This window comes from Pelodiscus sinensis, chromosome 3 (assembly GCF_052426305.1).
Source record: "Pelodiscus sinensis isolate ZL-2025 chromosome 3, ASM5242630v1, whole genome shotgun sequence".
Lineage (NCBI taxonomy): Eukaryota > Metazoa > Chordata > Testudines > Trionychidae > Pelodiscus > Pelodiscus sinensis.
Genome location: NC_143054.1, coordinates 36,577,422 through 36,593,712, shown reverse-complemented (window position 1 = coordinate 36,593,712; position 16,291 = coordinate 36,577,422). Strand labels below are relative to the sequence as shown.

At 44.3% G+C, this 16,291-nt stretch overlaps 1 protein-coding gene across 1 annotated transcript; it reads left to right on the top strand.

Moving 5' to 3' along the window:
• Nucleotides 1–13,065: 13,065 nt before the first annotated feature.
• On the top strand, nucleotides 13,066–14,000 carry LOC102452165 (taste receptor type 2 member 2-like). Its single transcript, XM_006130975.2, is given in 2 exon segments — nucleotides 13,066–13,858; nucleotides 13,861–14,000. Coding segments are annotated over 2 exon segments (933 nt in total).
• The last annotated feature ends 2,291 nt before the right edge of the window (nucleotides 14,001–16,291 follow it).

Genomic DNA, 16,291 nt, shown 5'->3' with positions numbered 1-16,291 from the left:
TGCTCAAAGCATTATTCTCCAGGAAACAAATTCCTATGTGCACACTGTGTCAAACTCAGTCAAGCATTTCCTGACAAGGTGCAAAGAAATGGTATTTTGATGTTTCTGATGCTGGAATACCTTTTAAAAAGATTTTCCCCTCTATTTTTCATCTTTGGGTTTCTTAGTTTTGATGTTTTAACCTTGTGAAATGTTCCTGCCTCTTTGATTTCTTTTAAATTATATGGTTATCTCATAAGGTCTCATATATTTTCTTTAATCCTTCTTTTATTGTCAATCAAACCATGCTGCACTGAGCTGAAGAAAGCTCATATGGTATTGAAAACATGACGCCAAAAATGTCTTCATTGAACATGCTTTTGTTTATGAATTAAACCCTTTTGAATATTTTTAGAAGTGTGTGAGTCTGTTTAAAATTCATACCTTTCACAAAATCCCTCACTAATTCAATTTTTGTCCATTGCCGTGAAACCTTTTTGACTACAAATGGAACTCATCAAATACCTTTATCTGTCAAAACAACACTACGTATCTGAATGTAGCAGGGGATTTATGGTAGAATGCAAGAGACTTTAAACTCTGGGATACTGCTTCATATTGCAGGAAATAAACACTGACCCGATTTTTAAAAAAAATATCTGAGCATCTATTGTTTATTACCTGAAATGATGGTCACAGTCCATTTCTTAGTCCATATCACAGCTAGTATGTGAGGCCATTGGTGGTATGCTCAGTTGAGAAGATTCGCGTTACTGTGAACAGAAATAGAAACTGTTTTCTCCAGTTAAACAGGGCACAGCCAGGACTCACTCAATAGTAAAAGGAGTGAAGAGCCTTTTTGGGATAGAGAGACCTATCTATGGGGATTAGAGAAAGTGTTTAGGAACATAAGCATAAGCTTAGGCTGAAGTTTATCATAAGTTATTCATTTCTTTTTAGTTACTAATAAAGCCAAAGGGGTGAATTTGGACAATAGTTGCACTTGATCCAAAGCCTGTTGAAGTCAGCAGAAGTGTTTTTGTTAATTTAAATAGACTTTGAATCAGACTGTATCCCTGTGAGCCATTTTGGACACATCCTGTAAAGAGAAATATGCAGAATCCAAAGAAAGTTCACAGAAAAAACCCATTAAAACTTTTTTAAGTAAGCGTAAGAGATAGAAGACATAGAAATGATCCTGGAAATACATGCCAATCTATTAATACAAATTTAAATCCACAAAAGATTTATTCTGTCATTGGACAGTTAATAGCGGTAATCCTCTATGTGTGGAAGTAATAGCAGGATCCTCAAATATATGAATACTAGAATTAAAGATGAGCAGTCAATTAGACACCAAATTGAACTAGAAGTAATAGCAGAATCCCTACTAGGATTCAAGAGATGTATATAGATAATTCAGACTTCAGAGTGAAGTATCAAAGAGGTTATTGCATAATGACTATAATTTGCAAATGGGATATCATTCTAATACAAGAATTTAAGAACAAGAAAATGATTACCCAGTACCTAGATGTTGTGTGGTTCGGCTTTTGGATATGAGAGAAGCCAGTAAAAACACTTCAGATAAACTCTTGTTAACTTTATTATGCACACAATAGTAAAGGAAAACAGTGAAAAGTTACACAGATCTATTTCAATACACAGATCTATTTCAATACACAGGATAGTTAGTACAGACAATAGTATAACACCCACACCTAGGACAGTACCCAAGATACTTGATTTTAAGGATAGAGATATACATGTACTATTACTATAAATCACTCACATCGTCATCATTGGGAAACAAGCACACAAGTTTATGAAACTGTATATCTACACTACAGCGCTAATTCGAACTAACTTAGTTAATTCGAACTAAGCTAATTCGAACTAACGCATCCAGACTAAAAAACTAGTTCGAACTAGCGTTTTGCTAATTTGAACTAGCATGTCCACATTAAGTGGACCCTGAACCAGGATTAAGGATGGCCGGAAGCAGTGCCGGCCGGGCATCAGATGAGGACTTAGAGCGTGGAGCTGCTGTCTCAGGCTAGCCGAGGGCTGTGCTTAAAGGGACCCGACCCCCACCCCGGACAGACAGTTCTCAGGGGTGCCCCGCATGCAAAGCAGTCCTGGCTTGGATTGCCCAGAGTACCCACACTGGGCACATCACAGCACTTGTCCATCAGACCGGCTGCACTTGCCACAGGCTGCCATCTGGGGAGAGGGAGCAATTGGGGGGCTGCAGGAGAGCTTCCACCCCCAGAAGCCCGCAGAGCCAGCCCAGTCCTCCCCATCGGGGGCTCGTACCCCATTCCTCCCTCACCTCCTTCCACTTACCCCTCTCTAGCCCCCCTTCCTGATGTACAAAATAAAGGACAATTGTGTTCAATAATAGAATCTCTCTTTATTGAACAAAACTGGGGGAGACTGGGAAAAGCTGGTGGGAGAGGGGAAGAGAGAGGGTGGGAGAGGGGAGGGCAACTAAAATGATCAGAGGTTTGGAACAGGTCCCATATGAAGAGAGGCTAAAGAGACTGGGACTTTTCAGTTTAGAAAAGAGGAGACTGAGGGGGGAAAGGATAGAGGTCTATAAAAGCATGAGTGGGGTGGAAAGGGTGCATAAAGAAAAGTTCTTCATTAGTTCCCATAATAGAAGGACTAGAGGACACCAAAGGAAAGGAATGGGTAGCAAGCTTCAAATTAGTAACAGAAAGTTCTTCTTCACAAAGCAAAGAGTCAACCTGTGGAAGTCCTTGCTGCAGGAGGCTGTGAAGGCTAGAACTGTAACAGAGTTTAAAGAGAAGTGAGATAAAGTCATGGAGGTTGGGTCCATGGAGTGGTATTAGCCAGGGGGTAGGAGTGGTGTCCCTGCCCAAGGTTCGTGGAAGGCTGGAGATGGATGGCACGAGACAAATGGCTTGGTCACTGTCTTCGGTCCATCCCCTCCAGGGTCCCTAGGGTTGGCCGCTGTCGGCAGACAGGCTACTGGGCTAGATGGACCTTTGGTCTGACCCAGTACGGACATTCTAAGCTCAGGGCTCAGGGTCAAGGGTCTAAGTGGACCACCTTGATTTTCATGCAAACCTGCTCCTGGGTAGCCAGGCTGGCAGCTCTCCTGCCCTAGACGGCCACTTTCCTGTGCCTAGTGCGGAGGTCGTGGATGAGGTCCACGATCTCCGCACTAGACCAGGTGGGCGCTGGGCAGGCTCCCAGGAGCTGCCAGCCTGGTCCCGGGAAGAGGCGGAGGGCTGGGTGGCAGTGGGTGGCTGGTTCGTGCCATGCCAGGTGCAGGGTCTGCTGGCTGGGTGCTGGCAGGCTTGCACCTGGCACGGGCACCGTAGCCAGCCCATGCCCCTTTAAGGGGTTCGGGGACGGGAGGGGGCAGGCGAGTTTCCCTGGTGGTGCCCAGAGTGGCCACCAGGGACAGCTGGGGAGGGCTAGCCTCCCACTAGTTCGAATTAAGGGGCTACACAGCCCTTAATTCGAACTAGTAAATTAGAACTAGGCTTAGTCCTTGTACAATGAGGTTTACCTCGTTCGAACTAAGCGCTATAATACTTAGAATTAAGTTCGAACTAGCGGAGTGCTAGTGTAGCGCCTATCAAAGTTAATTCGAACTAATGTCCGTTAGTTTGAATTAACTTTGTAGTGTAGACATACCCTGTGTGAGCTATGAAAATCACTGTGGCAAATAAGGACAATACTGTAAAGAAACGTGATGCAGAAAATAATAAGAAGCAGATTTATATGAACTGCTGCATCATCATATTACAAATTTAAATAATTCTTTAGAAGCAAGAGTCACATTGTAAGGCAGCTAAGGACATATTTTTAAAATTTGATTTGATTTGACCTGCATGAGAAAGCCAAGTGGCTCAGTGGATTAGTGTGTTTAGGGCCCATTACACTCATTGTATCCATTACACTCATTGTGTCAGTTCTGCCCATTTTGTAATCTCTGCTTGAGGAAATCATGGGATTATTACAGTCCTGTTGATGATTGTCAGGAATAAAGTGTTTTCAATGCTTGCATGGTACATTACTTGTTCAAGTCATTAGTCTTCTATTTTCATGATTGCTAAATCTAAGGGGAACGCCCCTCCCCCCAATAAATATTTCTATATCCAGCCATTGAATAAATGACAGTGTTTTTGCTTAACTGGTATTATAGCAAGTTTTACATATCTAAATTTAAATTTTATAGGATGAATTCAGAATCATATTAGTAGCCACTCTAGATCAGACCTGTCCCCCATCTGCTCCTGCATCTTATCTCTGACAGTGGTCAGTTCCAAATGACTCATAGGAAAGTGAAAGAAATACTATATTATGAGATGTGCGATATTCCCCAAGGGTAGATCTAATCCTGATCTCTAGGGCATGTGTACACTACAGATAAGATTGAAGCAGCCACAGTCACTCTTCTGGGGTTCGAATTAGCGAGTCTAGTGAAGACACGCTAATTCAATCAGAGAGGGTGCTCCTGTCGATGCCAGTAGTCCTGTTTCTATAAGGAGTATGGGAAGTCAAAGGGAGAGTGTGCTCCCTTTGACTTCCTACAGTGTGGATGGCACCAAAATTCGAGTTAAGATATTTTGACTTAAGAAATACAATTAACGTAGCTGCAGTTGCATATCTTTATTTGATAGTGTAGTGAAGATCAGGGGTAATAGTCCATGGCTTGAAGCATGAGGTTTACCATCTCTTCTGAAATGTATGTTGGTGTTAACTTTTTTTTTCAGTTACTCTTATTACCCACATAAGTATCCAGTCTCTTTTGGAGTCTTGCTGAGCTTTTCACCTCAACACTGTTCTGTGACATGGAATTTCTCTAGTCCCCCAGACGATCAGATGATCCGGCACAGCGTGGTAGTTTAGACGCAGATCGGTTGGCTGGGGAAGCCTTTGCCAACCGATCCTATAAGCCTCATTTCACGAGGCATAAGGGATCGGTGGGCAAAGGCTTCCCCATCCGACCTATCCGCGTCTAGACTACCGCGCTGTGCTGACGATCAGCTGATCCGGCACAGCGCAACGGCCATGTTTATTTTAATGAAGCGGGGATTCTTTAATTCCCCACTTCTTTGCCTATGCCAGGTAAACTAGTTTACATGGCTCTGTCGACGGAGCCATGTAGTCTAGACATACCCTTAGAGACTAACAAAGATATATAGAATCATAAGCTTTTGTGGGTAAAACCCACTTCTTCAAATGAATTTGAATGGAAATAACAGAAAACAAGATGGAAATTTATGATTCTATATATTTTTGTTAGTCTCTGTGGTGCCACTACTCGTTGTTCATTAAGTGACTATTATTCAGTTTTATTCACTAGCAATAAGAAAAATTCAGTGTTTGCCACATGGCATGTGGTGCTCCAAAACACTATCAACAACAGTATGTCAGAGAACATCATAGAACTCTGTCCACATATCTATACAAGTGACGCCATATCAGGACCTAAACACAAAAGCCACAACATCAGGGGCTCATACAACTGAACATCCACTAATGTGATATATGTCATCAAGTGCCAACAGTGCCTCTGCCATATATATTGGTCAAACTGGACAGTCTCTATGACAAAGGTTAAATGGACACAAGTCAGATATCAGAAATGGTAACACACACAAACCTGTAAAGGAACATTTTAACCTGCCTGGTCACTCAATCATGGATTTAAAAGTAGCCATCTTCTACAAAGGAATTTCAATAGCCAGTTACAGAGAGAATCTACAAAATGATAATTCATCAGGATTAACTCCTGATGAGCTGCCGAATGTTTTGTTTACCTGTGCATCCTCAGGTACACCTGATTGTAACTCCCATTGGCTTCAGTTTGCTTTTCCTGACCACTGAGAGCTGTGGGAAGTGATGTGGGCTGGGCTACCACTTACTGCAGCTCCTATTGGCAGATAACAGTGAACCACAACCAAGACGAAGCTGTGATCAGCTGTACCTGTGCACATACAGATAAATAAAGCATCCAGCAGCCTGACAGGGGATAACCCTTGTGAATTGTATTTGACCCTTGGGCCAATTATTGACCACCCCTGTATTAAACCATTTTTCTCCTGAAAGTTTATACTTTAGTTCACTAATTGCTATGAAAACACAAATTCTCATTGGAAAAAGGGTGACAACAATCACTTATAGTAAAGCATTTATAGCAAAAAAAACCAAACATATGGTAGTCATTCCTTCTCTCTCTTTTACAAATACACACACAGATTTCTACTAAAATTATATGAAGCTTTTAAAACTATAGTGTGTGAAATGTATGTTTACAAATAATACAAGGAAAACCATCTGAGTCAGATTCTACTCTGAGTTAGACAGCATCATAATCCCCTCCAAGCACCTGTATGTACAGATGGGAAGGAGAACTTATATGGCTCCTATTCATCTGCCCAGTGTGATGCAGCCAAGCCACAACACCAAGATGTTGGAGGTCTTTTTCCCATCATCTCCTTGCCTGGTTCTTGTTACACAGACATAAAGCAGAAGACCTGAAGTCTGAAGCATAGGAAATGCAATGTTTTTGGGGGTTAGTTCCAAGCAAGCATAACTGTAGCTCTACATGTTTTGGTCCCAGGTCTGCCACTTCAGAACCTTCACCCTGGCTACGTCTACACTGGCCCCTTCTTCGGAAGGGGCATGCTAATTTTGAACTTGGGAATAGGGAAATCCGCGGGGGATTTAAATATCCCCCGCGGGATTTAAATAAACATGACCGCTGCTTTTTTTCCGGCTTGGGGAAAAGCCGGAAAAAAGCGTCTAGACTGGCGCGATCCTCCGGAATAAAGCCCTTTTCCGGAGGATCTCTTATTCCTACTTTGAAGGATAACTTGGGAATAGGAATAAGAGTTCCTACTTTGAAGTAGGAATAAGAGATCCTCCAGAAAAGGGCTTTATTCCGGAGGATCATGCCAGTCTAGATGCTTTTTTACAGCTTTTCCCCAAGCCAGAAAAAAAGCCGCGGTCATGTTTATTTAAATCCCGCGGGGGATATTTAAATCCCCCACGGATTTCCCTATTCCCAAGTTCAAAATTAGCATGCCCCTTCCGAAGAAGGGGCCAGTGTAGATGTAGCTCCTATGTCTCCTTTCCCAACTCAGATGCCTTAGAGCCTTGCCTGTGTTCCCTTTTCCCATTTGCATTCTCAGATCCCCATTCCCAATTCCTTTTCCTTAGCTGACACATATATAACACAGTGTGCACACTTCATCCCACCTCCTTTACAATTGATGTTTGTGTTCCATTTTTTTGAGGGGAGGAGGGCTTGTGAGTCTAGCATCTTCATCTCTCTCCTCTTGTATCCCATGGAAGGGGGAAAGAGTGAGCTTGTGCTCTGGCCAAGGCCAGGCTTTTCTTTATTTTTTACTGTTTCCTTTTATTTATTATTTCCCTTTGCCCCTCCTAACTGGTTGTTTGTTCTAGGCTTGGAAGAGAAGTTCTTTTCACCCCATCTGCTTATAGGCATGTGTAAGATATTAATGCCTTTGTTCTTTGTTATTCACACATATTAGTAAGGATATAGAAGTATCAAAAGTCAAGCCCAAAATTCCGTCTCAGACTAATAAGCAAGCCAATGTACTAAGAATTCACTGCAAAATTTGAGAAGGGGCATTGATTCATTCAAGCAAAGGAGAGTTTGTAGTGAATACTTCTCTGCCTTATTTTAAGTCCTATTTTAAATCAGTCTTAGAGTCTCTTACGCTCCAGCAGGACAATACAATGAAATCTTTAAATTCCTTTTTCTTTCATAAGCACCAATAAAACAAACTAAATTATGGGAAAATCCTTTCCCTTCAGAGCAGAACTTGACTGTTGATTTATTCCCAGCAGTTGCCTTCCTCTCCCTGAAAGTGCTCCAGGAAACTAAGGAGTTCCAGCAGCTTTTGAACTCTTTATTACCCTTGTCTCTCCCAACTTTTTGTCTCACTCACCAGCTTTACAGCCACTAGCAAAGTATTAACTTTAATCTCCTATTGATTATCAGGGGAACTCAATCAGTCCATTTGTTCATTTGCTCTTATTAAAAGGTAAGAGCTAGAGTCCCCAAATTTGGTGTGCAACTTCCTCTCCTATTAACTTAAAGCACGGTCAGGGTTTGGTTGTCCCAGGACAGCTAGAAGCCCTAGAAAATGAATGGGTTTCCATAACATGCAAAGGAAGGGCCTGCTATTTGGAGGGATGTGATACTGAGAGCAGAGGCATAACAACTATGTAAATATTAAAAAGGGTTGGTACAAAGTACAGAGCCTTGTGGCAAGCCATTGTTAATGATATGGGGTATGCTGATCTTATTACTCAGATACACGTGCAGGTTCCTGTTATTCAGCAGGGTCCACAGCAGGCCTTCCTCCCCATCCTTCTGTGGACTTACCTAGAAGCCAAGCACACTGGGCTTATGTTTCTATAAGGCTACGTCTACATTGGCCCCTATTCCGTAATAGGGATGCTAATGTAGCACTTGGGAATAGGCAAATCCGCGGGGGATTTAAATATCCCCCACGGGATTTGCATTTTCATGGCTGCCGCTTTTTTCCAGCTTGTAGATAAGCTGGAGAAAAGCACCAGTCTGGACGTGATCCTCTGGAAAATAAGCCCTATTCCGTAGGATCTCTTAATCCTACTTAAAAAAGCGGCAGCCATGAAAATGCAAATCCCGCGGGGGATATTTAAATCCCCCGCGGATTTGCCTATTCCCAAGTGCTACATTAGCATCTCTATTACGGAATAGGGGCCAATGTAGACATAGCCTAATAGTGCATCTGTGATACACATGTCTCGTGTAAAGGAGAAGAGTGACAGAGGAGGAATACATCTTGCTGGTGCTATTGATGCAGGAAAGAGATAACATTTGAAGTTTATGAATCAAATTCTATGTTTGTGTCATACTTCCCGTGACTTGTGCTGCATGCAAAGGGGAGGAGGGAGAAGCAAGGAGAAGAGGAGAATTGTAATGAGATCAATATCAGCAGGTTCTTGCACAGCAGCAACTACAAGAGCAGATTGCACGCCAAACATATGGGCAAAACTTAGCACAGCTTACTTTTGCATGATGTCTTCCTTCTACTTGAGCAAATTCTGCTTCTCCTCCAGCTCTTGCTCACACACCATGAGCAACCACAGGTCTCCTTCAGCATTGCTTTGTATGCCTTTTCTTCAGTGGTTCTCAAACTGTGGTCCATGGACCACTAGTGGTCTGCGGCCACCTTCCAGGTGGTCTGCGTTTAAGCTCAGCCACCTCCTCCTTCCCTCCACAGTGGGGATACCACTCTGGAGCTCCAGCCTCGTTCCTCCGCCCTCCCCCATGAAGTTGGAGCACCAGCATGGCTTCCTGCTGGGGCTGGTGGGGGGGAGGAGAAGAAAGTCCCGAGCCTTGCTGCGCGATATAGCTCACAGGGAAGAAACTGAGCCAGAAGGTCCTCCAGCAGATGTCCCCGGTGGGCTGTGGAACCAAGGTCAAATAGAGGCTGGCTCCTCCTGCTCCTGTCCCTGCCCCTCCTGCAATGGCCCCTCCTTCCCCTCCTGCTCCTGCCCCTGTCCCTGTCCCTCCTGCTCCTGCCCCTGCCCCATCCCTCCTGCTCCTGCCCACCTCCCCGTGCAGCCTGCCCCAATGTGGCCTACCCCCCATGTGCAGGTCCACCCCCACAGGAGTGGTTGCAGGGGCCACCCCTCACAGGAGTAGCTCCTCCCCCTCCCAGTTCAAGGTCTCCTCTCCCTCCCATCCTAGATCTCCTCTCTCCCCATTGTAAATAAAACGAAGACAAGTTTTTGTGTTCAAGAAAAACTGTGTTTGGTGTTTATTGGGAGGTAAGGGGAGGAGAAGGGAGGGGAGGGAGGGGGGGGAGGGGATGGGAGGGAGTTGTAAAGGGAGACCGAGGCGACCCTACTATGGGGCCTGGGAGAACATGTCCATCAGGGCCTCCAGGATGTGCACCCCATCCTGGTGCGCCTGGCGGATGGCAGCTGTGCAGGGCTGTTCATAGGCCTGGCCCTCAGCTGCCATCCATGCGGGGAGGAAGACCTCTCCACTCCGCTCCACAACATTGTGGCTCACGCAGCACGTGGCCACTACCTCTGTGGCATTCCGCTCACCCATCTCGAGACGGGTGAGCAAACACCAGAAGCGGGCTTTCAAGTGGCCGAAGGCGCACTCCACATGATTGCGGGTCCGGTTGAGGCGGTCGTTGAACCAGGCCCGATTCTGGTCCGGCCGCCCTGTGTAGGGCCGCATTAGCCAGGGCAGCAGGGGGTAGGCCATGTCCCTGATGACACAGATGGGCATAGGCACATCCCCGACAATAAATTCCCACCTGGGAAGCAGGTGCCCGCCTCCAGCCTGCGAAACAGGCCGGAGTTGCGTAGTATGCGGGAGTCGTGTGCCCTGCCGGACCAGCCCGCATAAACATCAGGAAACAGCCACGATGGTCCACAAGAGCCTGGAGTATGATCGAGCAGTACCCCTTCCTGTTCATAAAATGGGCCGCTCGATGATCCAGGGCCCGGACAGGGATGTGGGTTGCATCCAGGGCTCCCCCGCAGTTGGGGAACCCGAGGGCAGCGAAGCCGGCCACCGTAGCATCCATGTCGCGCAGCCAGATGACTCTCGAGAGCAGGATGTTGTGGATGGCGTGGACGACCTGCAGAAGGGTGCAGAGAAACACTGGGGAATATATCACATAAGGCAGAGTGAGTGTGCGCTCCCTTGCTCCCCCCCCCCCGGTGATGGCCTCTGTGCTCACACACACACACACACACACCAGGGCCCCCTCGCTCCACACCCCACCAGCAGGCCTGTGCAAGGGAGGGATGGCCCAAACCCCTGGGTGACCCAGCCTGGAGTCTTGGCTGCCCCTGGGCATGGAGTGCAACACCCCCCCCTCCCCACTCCCCCTGGGACTTACTTCCATCATGACGACACTGACGGTGGATCTGCCCATCCCGAACTGGTGTGCCACCGATCGGTAGCTGTCCGGGGTGGCCAGCTTCCAGACTACGATGGCGACCCTCTTGTTGATGGGGATGGGTGCCCGCAACCGGGTGGTGGTTCTCTGGAGCACAGGGGCGAGCCAGGCACATAGCTCCAGGAACGTCCGCTTTCACATGCGAAAGTTTCGGAGCCATTGCTGGTCTCCCCATTGCCCCAGGACCAGCCGGTCCCACCAGTCCGTACTGGTGTCTAGTCTCCACAGTGGCCTCTCCACGCTGGGGTGGGGATGCCACAGGGACACCATGGCCTCCGTGGTGAGGGAGTCCAAAGCGACCTGCGCCTCCATGTCCTGGAACAGGAGGACAGCAGCTTGGAGCAGCAGCTGCAGGCACTCCAAAATGGCCGGAAGGGGCCAGAGCAGGCACATGGCCACCCCTGGTTCCGTGGCAGATAAAACAAGGGAGATAAAAAAAAAAAAACAGGCAAAGGCACTAAGTGGCAAAAGGCAGTGGTGACCAAAAAGGCAGAGGGCAACCACCAGAACTGCTATGGCTGTCAGTCCCTGTAAGAGGTCCTATAGCATGCAGCAGGAGAGTAACAACTGTCCGGAGAGATCCCTTTAAACACGTGTCTCAAAGGAGCTCCAGCCCCCGCCCCCGGAAAGGGCTGGTGCCCTTTTACCCTCTTCAAAATGATTCCAGGCTTCTGCTTTTGCGCAAAAGCGTCCCGCCAATGTAGACGCACTTTTGCGCAAAAGCACATCGTTATAACAATAACTCTAGGACCAATCTAGACGCGCTTTTGCGGAAATACTTTTAACGGAAAACCTTTTCCGTTAAAAGTATTTCCTCAAAATCATGCCAGTCTAGACGCAGCCCAAGAGTGTAAATTAGATTATGGGGTGGTTAAAAAGAATTTGGCACTATAGGTTTTAGATTCAAAAGCAGAATCTGCCAATGTGTAGAGCAATATATAAACACTGCATTGCCTTCACTTCGGAATTCTGGTTTTCTGCTTTCTGTCTTCATGACAAGAACAAGGGGAGAGGATAAAGGGAAAACCCTCTTATATGAATCTCCTCAGTCCATTTTGACCACTGTTCCAAAACACTGAGTAAATTCTCTCTGGAGCCAGACAAGGATCAATGCACTTTGCTTTCCCAGAGATTCATTAAGCCCTGTTTGCTTTTTTCTTTTATGATGTCAGAAGGTTCTTCCTTTCCTTTTAAGGAAGCTCTACCTACTCTATTTTTTGGCTTACAAAGGCATTAGACTTCCTCTTAAAAGAGCAGGTCAGGAATTGTGGCTTTACTCTGTGTTTTTACCTCAGGATCACAGAATGTGCTACATATGGGGAAAAGAAAACTTTATCAAGAAAGGAGTGTTTCGGCTGTTTCGGCATATAGGCAAAGATTAGAACATCAAGGTTCAAGGCCAGATGCATATTTCTTCTTTTTCTCATCATTTACATCTTCTTTGTTATATTAATATTTTTATCATAAGGTGTTAACACCCGATTACAATAAAAACACTAGGTGTGATGCCATCACTGCTGCTGGAGATTATTTTGATGGAAATGTTAGTATTTCATTACAAGAATGGTGACAAATTGTCTTGAATGGAAAACAAAATAAGTATGCTTTATAAACATATGTTTAAACCCCTTGGCAAAGTTATTTAAATGTATCTCTCAATTTTCATTGACCATTCACATATATATAAAACATTATTTATTTTACCGCAGAGTAACTTAAACTTATGTACCACTCAATGTGTACCTCTTCCTTATTTTAGAAATCCCATGCTATATTCAAATAAATGGTTAGGTTTTAAATTTATTAAAATAGTAATTTGATTAGTCATTATCAGGGTATTATGGAAAGGGACATGCAAATATTTTTTCCATAGACTAGACATTGAGTAATAGGATAGATGTCCAGTCAGAACCTTCATGAAATGGCCTGGCTATAGTTGAACAACAGGCGAAACTCAATTTTCATCCTGCACTGAAAGGATCAATTTGGTATATACATGAGCCAGACATTAATAGTCTTCTAAACCAAGCCTTCTGAATTGATGTCTTCTGAACCAAGTCTTCTCAAAAGTTATTAAAAGTGAGCAAAAAATTAATTAATGATGAAAAGTCATTTAGCTCCTTCTGTTATTTATTACCTGATTGTATTGGCAATTGAATTATCAGCAGGAGTTGTTGCAAATGGATTTATTGTTGGTTTGAATTGTATTGATTGGGCCAAAAGCAGAACACTGACTTCCTATGATATAATCATAACCAGTCTGGCTTTCTCCAGATTTTGCCTACAATTCTTGGTGACAATAGACAATTTCTTCTCTATGTTATTCCCAAATTTTTTTGATATATTTGAAAGGCTACATTCTTATCTAGTTACCTGGATGTTCATAAACCAAGTGAGTCTCTGTTTTGCAACCTGCCTTTCTGTGTTCTACTGTTTGAAGATTGCCACTTTGAACCAGTCCCTCTTCAGATGGTTAAAATTAAGAATCTCCAAACTGACGCCATGGCTGCTTTTGGGCTCTTTGCTGTACTGCTTGGTTACCACAGTGTGTTTTACATTCTTCAGCTATTCTTATTCGGTATCCTTTTACAACTTCACAGATAATAGCACAATGTCCTACAACAGAAAGAAAGCTATGGAATTCACCTTTCTGGTGCACAGCATAGGATCTATCTTGCCCCTTATCATATTTATTGATTCCTCTGTTTTGTTGTTCCTATCCCTTTGGAAACATATCAGGAAAATGAACTTTAATTTAGACTTTATTCCAAGTTTCAGGAACCCCAGTATGGAGTCTCATGTGCGTGCACTTAAATCTGTGCTGTCCTTCTTCATCCTCTACAATATTTATTATGCAGCTTCAACATTCTCAATAGGATACATACCCTATTTCAGGCTATGTTCTGGACAGTTTTAGCTGCTGCTTACCCTTCTGTGCACTCCATTATCTTGATTCTGGGAAACCCCAAATTAAAATTGTCCTCCTCAAAAATTCTGTATTGTACCAATTCCTGTTTCAGACAGGTTACTTCATAGTATCTGTTCTTATGCTCATGGATCAAGAATGTTCACCACGTTTCTGCAGTAGTGGAAAAATATTCTTTTTCCCCTTTTTTCTATATTGTCCAGTATATTATCCATCTGAAATCTTTTTTATTGCGATCGTACAGAAAGCCACTGCCAATTTCAAAGATTATTTTCAAATTCACCACCAGTTCCCACTCAAACTCTTCCATTGGCTGTGAATCCTTTCCTGCAGCAGCACTGCTATCCTTTTAAGGACAGACTGCTCGTTTTATCAGACATTCAATGGTGATATAGGATTAAGGAAAACAGGATGAGATTAGCAAATTTTCACATGATGTATTCGGATAAGACTGAACTTTGGTCTCCACAGGGGAATGACATTTCTGTTTATAAATAAATAAACTAGCCAGAAATGAGATGATGTGGAAAGTGCAACCCATGCGTGGATTGCTCCAGGCCTGTCTTATGGAAGAAAGGATAGTCATAGGACTGCCTAGTGGGATTTAATATAAAAGGCCAGTCAATTACAGGTTGCTGTCCCCCAGCACCTAGGACAGTTATTTGGGTGATAAGGCTTAGTTAGAATCTAGCCCCAAATTACTATCGCTTCCTCCTTTTAATAAGTAACTGTGTCATCATCCAATTTGCAGTGAAAGGCTGCAATGGAAACACAAGTATGAAATTGGTAGTCTCACAGGGTATGTCTACACTACCCCGCTAGTTTGAACTAGCGGGGTAATGCATGCATACCGAACGTGCAAATGAAGCCCGGGATTTGAATTTCCCGGGCTTTATTTGCATAAGCCGGCCGGCGCCATTTTTAAATGCCGGCTTGTTCGAACCCCGTGCCGCGCGGGAGTAACGTTAATGAGGAGTAACATTAGTTCGGACTAAGGGCTTTAGTCCGATCTAACACGTCCCGGTGCGCACTTCCTGGTTCGAATCAGCTGTGATTCGAACTAGCGCGCCGGTGAGATCATGTTAATGGAGCGCGGGATATTTAAATCCCTGCTTCATTAACTACTTCGGTTGTCTCCATTTGCATCCCTAGTTCGAACTAGGGATGCAGTGTAGACGTACCCTTAGTCTGTGTGATGTAGTGTTGGTACCTTGCTGGTTGCTAGGCTTGGGCTGGGGGTGACCCCCACTGGCTGCTGTCTGTACCAGTGCCCAGCAGAGTAGCTGATGGGACAGGGAGGTAACCTGTTCTACTGGTTACCTCTCAGGGAGAGGAACAAAGGAAGGAAGGAAGGCGGAATGCAGCCCCTGGCTGGGGGGCAGGGCTGGAAGCTGGGCAGTTTCGGTCTGGAATCATGGAGAAAGCAGCCTAAGCAGGGTGCTGGGATTTAGGGGCCCAGTCTCCCCATCTCAAGGGGGGCTGAGGCATCCTAGGCCTGGCCCTGTAACCAGATGCTGTGCTGTATCCTGGAAAAGCAATAAACTCCCTCTATTCTACTGGCTGGTAGTGTCTGTTCGTGCCACTGCGGGGGTGCAGGAAGCAGGGGAACCCCGACGCGATGTCACAGTCTGTAACTAGAAAAACTTAAAAAACAATGAATAGTCTTGCAGCATGTTGGAGACTAACAAAACACATAGATGGCATCATGAGCTTTCATGAAGAAGTTGTGCCCACGAAAGCTCATAATACCATCTACTTTTTTTGAAATAACAGTTGTAGGGGCCACATTTTTAAAAGGACATCCATCCTTTTTTGAGAGGTTCTTTGGACCCTGAATTCACCTGTACAAATCTGAGTAGCTTCACTCAAAGAAGGAAACCGAATCTCAGCTCTTTGAAAGTCACCCTGATACTCTAAAGTCTATGCTTGATCCATATATAATTTCAAGATAACATAGCCATGCAGTAAATTATGCAAATAATATATTAATTACTTCTAGCTAGTGAATTTCTTGGTAATTTAGCAAGAAGCTTGAACATAAGGTATGAATAGTTAGTATTGATAACATTGCAATGCTTTATAGTTAAGGGAATGTAAATATAAATGCGTAGGCTGGAAAGGATTGTTCAAGATCATTGTCTGGAAAAAAAGATTTTCATAGATGATTTAAATAATAAAAATACATTTTTGTCAATATTGTGGCTAAGATGTTTATGTTTGTAATTCAAGGAGTTTGCAGGATACACAGTGATATTGAACCCAACTGAAAAAGAAGAATCCTCTTTTGAAAAGGACCCAGCACTAGCATATAGCCCTTAGGCAAAAATATTACAGATGACTGAAAAATGGTGACACTGTTTATGAAAAAAATTGCAATAGTTAGTTACAATTTAAATAAGGA